At 36.1% G+C, this 11240-nt stretch overlaps 1 protein-coding gene across 2 annotated transcripts; it reads left to right on the forward strand.

The window, feature by feature from the left end:
- LOC112008766 (novel plant SNARE 11) lies at positions 1-7794 on the forward strand. 2 transcript variants are annotated; one of them, XR_002882603.2, is made up of 10 exons: positions 1-430; positions 644-736; positions 2518-2611; positions 2736-2773; positions 4380-4468; positions 5309-5388; positions 5657-5713; positions 5887-5971; positions 6069-6143; positions 7337-7385. XR_002882603.2 is itself a non-coding variant. In XM_024041101.2 (10 exons), exons 1-10 carry the CDS (start codon positions 354-356, stop codon positions 7424-7426), a joined length of 786 nt encoding a protein of 261 aa, XP_023896869.1. In that variant the 5' UTR covers positions 14-353; the 3' UTR covers positions 7427-7794. The 2 variants fall into 2 exon arrangements, 1 of the variants encoding a protein (XP_023896869.1); XM_024041101.2 differs by having other exon boundaries at positions 14-430; positions 5887-5979; positions 7337-7794.
- Positions 7795-11240: the final 3446 nt, after the last annotated feature.

Here is an 11240-nt window from a genome sequence, read left to right on the forward strand (position 1 = left end):
TATTTATTTATTTGATTTTTTTTTTTAATGTTGTAAAATTTGTATTCAGATCGTGAGGACACTGAGAAAAAACAGCCTTGTCATCGGGTTTTGGTACCTCCTACATTGTCTCGGATCCGATCCGAAATCCAAAAAGCCAACGAATCTGAGTTTCAGTTTCGGTTTCAGCTCGGATTTCACATTTTTGATTTTCAGTTTTGTTTGGATCTATCTGATTCGAGCTTCACAACCTGCGTTTGTTTGATTTCGTTTTTTCGAATTCTGCTTCAAATTCTGGTTTTTGATCGAAATTTGTGTATGTATATAGCTCGGCATTGTGAAGAAAGATTGATATTCGGGGTTAAATTTTGAAGATGGATCCTTTTTCTGCGGTTAGCGAAGAGCTAGCGGAGATTCACGGTGAAATCTCCGATATTTTTCGTGCATTATCGTAAGGGTTTCGATTCGATCTTCTTTTTGTTTGTTTCATTGTAATTTGCTATTTTTTGCTAGGCTTGATTTGGTGCTTAATGTGATTGGATTTATAGAGATAATGTTAGTCTTAGTTATGCATGAAAATGTTAGCTTGTTTGGTAATTGTGCGTGTGTGTGTGTGGTGTTATGGCAAAGTATGATTATTGTGTGGTGCAATGTGATGTGACAGAAATGGGTTTCAGAAGTTGGAGAAGGTTAAGGACTCCAATAGGCAGAGTAGGCAGTTGGAAGAGCTCACCGAAAAGATGCGCGAGTGTAAGAGGTAATCTGTCAATGGACCCTTTCTTTTTCGCTCTCTCTTTCAATATATAATTGTTATTAGTAGGTTATTGTATATGATGTTTATGAGCAGCATTTGAAATCTCTATTACGAGTCTACGATGCAGTTTGTTAAATCAAGTGGTGTGTTTTTTGTGTTATGAATTTAAGTCAAAGATGGGGTTGTTTGTGATGGGAAGGAAAGTAATGTAGTCAATGTAATGCTAACAATTTTAGAGGGATGTGATTCTTGGCCTCTGAAGATTTGGGGCAATGGTTAAATGAAGTTTTGGACCATTGGGACTATGAGGTTTTATTTTACTATAGTTTTACAAAAGGGAACATTGTGATTGAATGGTTTGTGTGTGTGTGTGTGTGTGAAATTATTAGATTTAATTCCATAGTTTGGTTTCACATTGTGAGACTTGGATGGCTAGAACTCATTTAGCCATGTATTTTGTGCCTTGGATTTACAATATGGAATCACCAAGCAAGTGGTGCATCTCTCTTGTGATGATGACGTTATGATCATGATCCAATCTTGATGCATTGTGTGCTTGTATAATGGGGTCGTTGTCACATACCATGCATAGCCTTTTTTTGGTGTTAATTTGTCTTAGAAAGATATTTAAACTCAATAAAGTGCTATCATATGCATTAAGAGTTTAAATGTTTACAGCATATGATTTTGATTTAAATTAGCCTTTTATAATAGGTTGGCTATTGCATATTGCTTATGTTTGTTGTATAAATTATAGATTCATTGCCGCTCACAGTGAGACATTGACTTTGAAACATAGATGTTTTGTAATGTAGTATAGGACATAGACTCTGGCTCTACACCCCATTCTAGCTATTTGGTTGCACAAATGTTGGTAAGGGTAGCTCTCATTTTGTTATGCCAAAAGGTTGACTGCCTAAATGAAAAGTACTAAGGCTCATGTTTCAATTTCAATCAACCATAAGTCATCTGTAATAGGGTTTGGTATATCCAATTTAAATAACTTATCCGAAAAAAGTAAAAATACATTTCAATTTGATTCTTCTGTTTAAATCTCTAGCTCTTAGTTTGTGCAGTATTGCAGATGTCATCTTTATCTTCTTATACCTAGATGGCTACATGTCACCATTGATTTTATTAGCAGATTGCAAGATTAAAACGTCCAGTCCATAAGTATGAAGGTTCTAAGAGGTTTTGCATTCTTGAGATTTGAAATGTCATTTCCAATCCCCATACCATGAATATCCTATAAAACATCAGTAAATAATATGCTTCAGGACTAGTGCAGGGTTAAGATCTAGATGTGATTTAAAATTTGCCTATAACCTTGGATGTTTAGTTTCTGCCCAAAGAACAGGTCCTACTTTACTACTGACCTTGAAAGTTGTGACTGAAAAAGGCTGGCAATCTGAGATAAATGTCTTGTATAAGCCAATCTGCCAATGGCACTTCCACCTCCCACGAGTATGGGATGGTAGGTGAGGTCGCAGGTTCAAACAGCGATGCATATGTTGGTTAATTGCCTAGCCAAAACTTATTAGAAAGTAGTCTTATATAATGCTGCTGCTGTTGGTATTTTGTTTGTGTGTTCTCATTTTCCTTTTGCAAATGGTCCTTGGATCAAATGTCATCTCCTCCCTTCCTAAATAAGAGGTGGAGGATAGCTCATGAGTTTAATCCCATGCACGTGTGTGAGTTTTAGCTACCCATATAAAACCAGTGTTTTCCTTTTTTGTCAGTTATTAAGTTTCCAGTCAAAAGATAATTTGGTCTTGTCTTTTCAGGCTTATCAAAGAGTTTGACAGAAAAGCCAAGGATTTGGAGAGTAGAAATGATCCAGACACTAACAAGATGCTGAATGAGAAAAAACAGTCAATGGTTGGTTGTCAACTTTATTTCTATTTAGCCTTAGATACTATAGATTTTTTCCTTTTTTTTTTTATTATTCAGTTGATTATATCTTTCTTTCCAAGTGCACTGAATGATGTTCATACTTATGCAGATCAAAGAGTTGAATTCATATGTTGCTCTTAAAAAGCAGTAAGTTAGTATCTGTCAGAATTTACCATTATTTCAATTCTTAAAGCAGCAGAAGATAATTTTAGGCACCTACAATAAATCTCACATGTCATAAACTCTATTTTTAGTGTTGTTATTTTCTTACTATTAGGTTTTTTAATGATTTTTGTTGCTCCCTTTGTCCTAAACCATTTTGTGTCCCAAATTGAGTGCCAGATCATAGAAAACCAAGCATTAAAATGATCACTTTTCTGTATTATCCTCTATCAAATAAAATTAAATGCATAAAAGAAGCCAATTCAAATTGGAGACATACATTTTTTCTTATATCGTTTTACAATAAAGATATTTTTTAATTTCACTGTCAATATATCATGTTTCAATGCATTAAGTTTCTTAAATTTTGTGCTTTCTCAAACCTGACACATAATTTGGGTTTTATATTCATAGCAGAATCCATACACACTGCTAACCTCTCCATAGTTAATTGGTTAAATGCCTCAAAGTTACAATTAGATGATATAAGTTGCCAATCATTTCTTGAAAAAACATTATTTTTGCTGCTTAAAGCTATGAAGCACGGGTGCATTTTCGGATTCGGGTGCGGGACTCGGCAATTTTTGAAAAAGTAGGGTGTGGGTGTGGCGGGGTGCGGCGATTAAAAATTATTAAAAATATTTTTATTTATATATTTTTTATATATTGCTAAGCATGCTTTTCCATATAATTGTAAATATATAGCAATTTAAGAGTAATAGTAGATAATAACTAAAACATGATATTCATAAATTAGAATACAACCCACAAGTTTATTTTTATTATTTTTTTAACATGTATTTCGGCTAGTTTCGGCCGATTTCAGCAAATTTCGGCTGGTTTCGTCCAATTTCGGCCAATTTTGGCCAGTATTGGAGCCGAATTGGCCGGTATTGGCGCCAGTATCAGCCCGTATCGGCGTGAATCGAAAAAAAGGGCGAATCGGCATGTTGGAGGAGCGTCACCATGTCGCCGTGAGTCCGGTGCGGATGCGGCAGCCCTGAGGGTTGCACCTATCCTGAACAAGATGAGGGGAAGTAGCATAAAATGGCTAGACCTTGTGTAATGAAGACGTAATTAATGCACCAGTAAGAAAGAGTGATTTGATCATGTTGAAGGAGCAAAAAGGGTTAGAGAGAGGCAAAGAATAACATCAGTACAATTAGCGAAGAAGGAAATGATAAATAGAATGGGGTGCTGTTAGATTAAATATAGTTAAATATGGTAGGATAGAGAAAAAGATACACGTGCTGATCCTGTATAATGAAGGATTGATGGAGCTGGCCCCAATTAGTTGGGACCAATACTTGGCTTAGTTATCTTCGGTTGGGTATTTATTGGATGAGTAAAGATATTGGATTGTCTTTTGGTCAATGTTGCTTCTTAATCTGGATGAGTCAAGATACTTTTGTCTAACACTTGTCAGAAAGTCATATTTTGTATGACATTCATCTGAAACTCATTGGCTCATGTGTGTAGTCACTGTAGTGACATCATTTATTTTGTTATCAAATCTTTTGCACCACTGAATATTGCTTGAATGCTTCCAATTCTTTTCTTATGATTTATTTTCGATTTGTTGGGGATAAAGATATGCATCCAATCTTGAAAACAAGCGAATTGATCTCTTTGATGGGGGCACGGAAGGATATGGCGAAGATAATGTCTTGCTAGCATCAAGTAAGTGTACATCTTTCGCATTAATGTGCTAATTTTCAATTATGTGTCTACTACTATTGGCAGCCTTTCATGCCAAAATAAGAGTTAATTATAGGTTTAAATAGTCACAAAACCATATGGCTGATGCATTTTTGTTGCAATGCTTGGATGAATAAGGATACCTGATAAACACCTTTCTATCTGGTTCTGGATTTGTTGTGGAATTTTGTCTAATAGAAATAATTATAATAGTTTCTGTATCAAATGAAAAAGATGCCTGATTCACATTCCTCACAGTGAAGTTGGTTTGGGTGGCTAGTTTAGTGATTCATTGTAATATGCATTACAGATGGAGTTACCATTGATGGCTGCAAGTAACTCTTTAATTCCCTAAGTACTTGCCAATTTGATGGCTTTAATCTTGCTGGATGATATATCAATGATTTTATAGTTAAGGCTTTTATTTTATCTTTGAGAATATCATTGGATGTAATGTAGTGAGTGTTGTGCACACACACATGACAAGTAAAGATAGAAATGACAATATAAAAATGTCAGTCTCGTACTCTCATTGGTATCGTGAAATCAAAGTCACAGTATACGTTATCTATCATATAATTAAAAAAAAAAACAAAATCAAAGTCACAGTAATATTACACATCAAATACCTTTTTGATGGTTCAGAAATTGTAAATTGCCATTTCTAAAGTAACCAATGCATACCTTTAAGTTTAATCTGGAATCATGCCCTTTGTTTGGTATATTTCGTACCAATATATGTTACTTCAGGTACTTTATATGTTAAATGTTTCTCAATTATGAAGTATATTTAATGCTGACGCAGTGGCTATATGTCTGCAGACATGACAAATCAACAGCTAGTAGATAGTGGAAATCGGATGATGGATGAGACTGATCAAGCCATTGAGAGGTCAAAAAAGGTTGGATTATCTCTGATTATCATTTTGTTATGAAATAAGTTTATTTATTTTGGCAAGTTGGAAATGGATAAGTTTCATAGGCTATTTAAAAGTATGGTTTCCTCTGTCTTATTTATGGAAAATCTTAACTAAAACTAACTCATGTACTTCATATCCCCACCCCCTGCCTCTAAAAAAGAGTAAGAAAATCTAAAATTAGTTTTACTGTTTTTAAAGTATGGAATCATTGCAAAAGAAAATAATTTCTGTATCTCCTTGTTTGTGGTAGACTGTTCAAGACACTGTCAATGTTGGAACAGAGGCTGCAGCAGCACTCAAGGCTCAGGTGTGTAATTTTTCAGCTATTAAAAAAAATGGATTCTATGGAAGTTTATTAAGTCATATCAAATTTAACTTTCCCTCTCTCTCTCTTCTACAATTTTTCTTTTGTGTTGTCTTTAATCTTTCAAAAAATTTCCTTGCCATGGAACTAAAGAAATCTATTATATTCATGTTTAGACTGAACAAATGAGCCGGGTTGTTAATGAGCTGGACTCTATCCATTTCTCGATCAAGAAAGCTTCTCAACTTGTGAAGGAACTTGGTAGGCAGGTCAATCTCTATAAGTATCTTCTTCCTGTACTTGTCATATATTGACTATTAGTTGTTACGTATTTTACTTACCTCGTTTATTTCATTAGGTTGCAACTGATAAGTGTATTATGGCATTACTCTTCCTTATTGTCGTTGGAGTCATAGCCATCATTATTGTTAAGGTAATATTATTATCTTTTTGAATGGTTTTCCTTTTACCTATAAAAAAAAATATTATTATCTTTCATTATCTAAATATTTGATTCTGCTATTGCCATCTGATAACAAATTGAAATCAAATCCATGACTTCCCTTTAGTATATATATCTGGCTTCATTGTCGTGAATACTAAACCTTCCCCACCCCCACCCCCACAATTTTTTTTTTGTGGCTGTGGAGGCCCACATGCCTATTGTTTTTAAATGTGTCTAACTATATATATAGTATTGACAAACCTATTTTTATGCTTCAATTGGGGCTTTTATAAGCAAGCTGATCTCAGGTTGACCTTGTTTGGTTAACCCTTATTTGCTTAAAAGCTGCAGGAAGAGACTTTTATTATGCCAAATGGTGTAGTTAATCGTAGTGAATCTAAGTCATTTTTTGCTTACCCAATTAAAAAGTAAAAGAATCTAATTCAGTATATCCTTTTCATTTAAAAATCACAATAACTCCACTAAATAAAAAGAAAAGAAGAAGACAAACACAGTGCATTTGGGTGTAGAAGAGTTAATCTAATTGTTGTCAGATTTTCATGTTCGTTGGTAATGCACAGATTGCAACTTGATGTCATCTTTAGGAGAAGTTCAATTCCTTTTCCTTCTGAATTGATTTCTTGTCCACCACATTTGTAGAGGGAAACAATAATTTGAATTTTCTTATTGCAGTTGGATATAGTTTGATGAATGCTACAGACTGATCATAAAATTGGTGGAGATCGGCTTCAGTTGAAAACCAGTAAAATTTATACATATTTATGTGAAAATAAAAAAAGAAGTTGGAACTTACTGATTTTTTGGAACTTATTAACTACTTAAGTTGCTTATAATTTTGAGTTCAAGGGTGAATTGCTTGGTTGTTTTCATAACTGTATTGTCCAGAAAGTATCTATTTCAATGCCTTTAAGATAAGTTTATATTTTTTGGGGGAGATAACCTTCTGGAGCTTCTATATTATTCATATCAACAACATGTCTTAAACCTTGCATGGTGAGTTGGTGTCTTAATCACCAAGAACATTCCATGTCTTTGCAGTCTCATGTAACTGTCAAAAGCCATTAGCTTGTGAAAGAGCTGGCAGTATAACGCTGCATTGCCCATTTCTTTCAATTTGTTTAATTTTTCTTTTTCATGAATTATTGATTTTTATGTCTCAGCTCGTGAACCCAAACAACAAGGACATCAGGGATATTCCAGGATTAGCCCCACCAGCAATGACTCGGAAATTACTTTGGAGTGCTAGTTAAAAATTTAGAAAAGGATCATCTAATGAGATTGTGATGATGATTTGTCATCTTATTGGATGGAATAGCTTAGCTTGTGATGCTACTGGTGGCACCTGTTTTATAGAGCTGGTCTACTTGAGTATGGATTTCTTTCTAGTGATTTTTCTGCAGAGTGGTCAAACTTTCACAAATGATAGTCTCTCAAACAACTGCTGGGATTCATTAGCTTCAATTGGAAGTGGTCTGTATGATTATTTCTTCCCCGACTGAAAAATCATTCCTATTTGAGGGAAACTAAAAAATGTGTAGATTGTGTTGGTTCACACCATGTATTTGCTACACTTTTAAGATATTTGATCTGCACTTCATAATTTATTTTTTTTTTTTTTTTTGGAAAAAACTTGTTATTTACTGTTTATTTTGAGATATCATATCAGCTATTTTTTTGATAATTTAATAGTTATAACAATGAGGAGAAATTCAAACCCCGGTTCTCATAAGAGTAGGTAACATCACTGAATTACAAGGCTTTTGGTATATCTTATGCACTGTTGATTCCATGATGTTCTATATCTTGTCTTCATCTATATGTATATGCATAGAGATGAAACCTAAGGTTGATATATGGTGGATTTATCTATAACTAAAGTACATAGTTGCTAATTTAAATGTTTTGTGGAAAGTCCCAAAAAACAAAAAACAAAAAAAGCTTTGCAGAATGATCAAAGTATGATAGGAAATATTTTTTCTCCTAACACGAGAATATGAGCACCCCCAACAATGGAAAACATGTAGGGAATTACGTATTGGAAATGCTGGTCAAACATGTTGGAGAAGTGCATTGTGAAATAATGCAAACTAATGCTTCTTACAACCGTGATATATATCCCAACATTGACAAAGGAAATCACCGCTGTAATATTTTTTCCATTAGACAAAGACAAACTACGGTAAGTGGCTATGGCTGTTTAGTTAACATACATGCCTCAAATCTCAAGGTGTATGCCAACTTTTGTGGGAGATTCTTTGAATTGGTGATTTCACCATAAATATCATTTAATTTTTTAATTATATATATTTTTTAATCAAACATGAGTACATGATTATTGATTAAGCTAGATAACATTTTTAGGATTGATTTTTTTTTTTTTTGGTCGGACACGTTTGAACTTGTTCAGAAACTACTCCTCCAAAATAGGTTGGAGCTAGGAATCTACTCCAAGTCTCCAAACTATTATGTACCATTTCATAAGGCCCATCAATATATATTAAATCACATGATTTATTAAATAATGCAAAGACAAAGTTTAGCTACAAAATTGGTTATAGCCTAAGGCTACAATCTTACTCAATAAAATAGACATCGTATACAATATAAAAAAAGTTGGGCTTACAAGCCATGATTGTGCCAAGTGACTTTACCAAATTATGATTTTTTTTATTTTAGATTTTTAGATTTTAAAAAATATATATAATTTTTCTTCTCCTATAATTTCTAAGTTGATAAAAATCTTAATTTGATTACACTCCAAATTCTTCATCTTATCCATGTAATCCTTATTTTGTACGTGTAGTGTATTATAAAAAAAGCTGAAACTTATATATATAAAAAAAAAATTTATTTATCTTAATTTGCAACAACGTATACTACACTAAAAAAAAAAGAAGCCTAATACATCTTAAATTGCAAAAACGTAGAGACACAATGTAATCTAATTCTTTTTGTTTTTTAATTACTACACTAAAAAAAGGTCTAATCCATATTGCAGAATTTTTTTTAGGAAGATTTTTTTTAAAAGATTTAAAATGATAAGACATGTAAAAAACCCGCACCTCAGCATTGGGGACTTCATCTCGGCTTTCTGAGGATGAAGCCCTCTTGCTACATTGGTCTTTGACCACCTTTTGTTGTTTGGCCCCCTTTGGAGGTGCGACCTCCCTTACTTCGTCCATGGTAACGTGGGGCCTTTTCTTTTTTGGATCCAGCAATGGCCTTAGCCCGGGATCAGGAACCTGAGGAGGGGGAAGAGGAAGACCCGCCGGTGGTTGGGACATACCAGTCCCTTTGGACTCAGGTTTTGGCCCCTATTCTTCATTAAACTCCTCAGATCTGCCATATCCTCCTCTTCCGAAGAGTCCTCGGGAGAGCAGTTATTAGGACAGGAGGGTGGACGCCGGATTGCTTACCAATTCCCTCCTCGGCGTCTGAGTCAGGTATCACCTGAACCTATTCGAAAACTTCTCCTTCAAACCTAAACTTATCTATTTGTTCCTCAGGGAAGAGGCCGAAGTGGCAACTCCTTCACCTTCTGCCGCTGGTTCAAGGGGAGCCTGTTGAAGCGGTTGAAGGAGCAATGGCACGCCCTCGGGATTTGGGTGTGGCACGGGGACAAGGTCGTACAGTGCGAGGAAACCTTTCCGACCAACGTCTATGCGGTTAAGGCGGTAGTCTCCTTGTGTTATAGCGTTGCCGACTGGCTGAAAATCGGTCGGTTTGGCTGTATAACCAAGGATAAGAGGAACCGACCGCAATTGCCCGTCTTCACTTACGAAGATCTCTGATCGCAGCAGGTAGTTGAGCGCGGCCACGTTCGTAAGGCTGAGCTGAGGGGAAAAGTGATTTTTATCTGTTAACACCACAATAAGAAGAAACCTGGTCAAAGGCCTGAACAAATAATACCAAGAAAAGACATCGTCAAAAAGGAAGATCCTAATTCTACTGTTAGTAAACTAGGTCTAGGAGGTCCCACCTGGCTCTCCTGGTTGGGTCGGGCAGTGAAGACCGTCATGCCACTCGCTCAAGACGATCAAATAGTCGTCCTTCATTCCCTTATTGGACTTAGGAAGGCAGAAGACGAGCCTAACGGCGTCGGACTGGGATTTGAGATAGTATCCCGCTCCCTTCTAGCTGTGACATTCGTACATATGTACCACGTCATGCCAGGTAAGTCCTAATCCTAGGTGGAGGTTTAAGGCATCAATGGCTCTTACGATTCTAAACAGATTGGGCGCGCACTGCTCGAGGGAAAGCCTATGGTTACGGAGGTAGTTTTTGGTGACAGAACCCATAGGAAAGGTCATTCCTCCTTCCATGAATGCTATCATAGGGATTATGACCTCCCCTTCTCCTCGGTCGGTTAATATCCGCTCCGGAGGGCAATACCTCAAGTTTACCCCCTGGGGTATGCCGTAGGTCTGCTTAAACTCCTGTATTAGGGCTGGGCTTTCGACAAGATATTCGAATCTACCCATTCTTTTTTGATCAACTAGAAGAAGGCGCAGAGCGGTAACCGGCGGATGAGAATTTGAAGATTAGAAAGATTGGCCGAGAAGAAAATGGAGAGTTTAAAGATGTCGAAACTTACACCAACTGAGCCGTAGAACGATCTTTGAATTCGCAGAAACAGACACTAAGGAGAACAAGGATTGATGTTTGGAAGGAACTTGCTAGATTCGAATGCTGGAGTTCGCTGGATAATCTGAAAGTTTGCAAAGTAAAGAGGAAATGACTGCCTCTAAGGCTTTATATAGGGGACAGGTGAAACGGCAGGAGTCGTCCCGTCAACCTTCGAGGAAGAATCACGACCGTTGGATCAACACCCCACTGTTGGATACAAGAGACAAAACGGTGTCTGGAGTAATTAATGCAGCGCTTTAGAAATATGCAAACAACAGCGGCAATGATGAAACGCTTATATCTATGCCTACACACGTGCCAGCTCAGATATTTGGCTGTTCTTAAGCTTTTTACCCCGTGACAAGTCAAATCCCACTTTTTCTCTTCGGATGTGAGGGAAAAATTAAGATTTTGAGGGGCTATTGTGGGGGGGGGGGG

Source organism: Quercus suber, unplaced genomic scaffold (genome assembly GCF_002906115.3).
Source record: "Quercus suber isolate HL8 unplaced genomic scaffold, Cork oak 2.0 scaffold_294, whole genome shotgun sequence".
Taxonomy (NCBI): Eukaryota; Viridiplantae; Streptophyta; class Magnoliopsida; order Fagales; family Fagaceae; genus Quercus; species Quercus suber.

Coding starts and splice junctions, on each gene's coding strand:
- LOC112008766 (XM_024041101.2), top strand. CDS start 354: ATGGATCCTTTTTCTGCGGTTAGCGAAGAGCTAGCGGAGATTCACGGT. Junction 2,774..4,379: donor TATGTTGCTCTTAAAAAGCA/GTAAGTTAGTAT, acceptor TTGGGGATAAAG/ATATGCATCCAATCTTGAAA. Junction 5,980..6,068: donor TGAAGGAACTTGGTAGGCAG/GTCAATCTCTAT, acceptor TTATTTCATTAG/GTTGCAACTGATAAGTGTAT.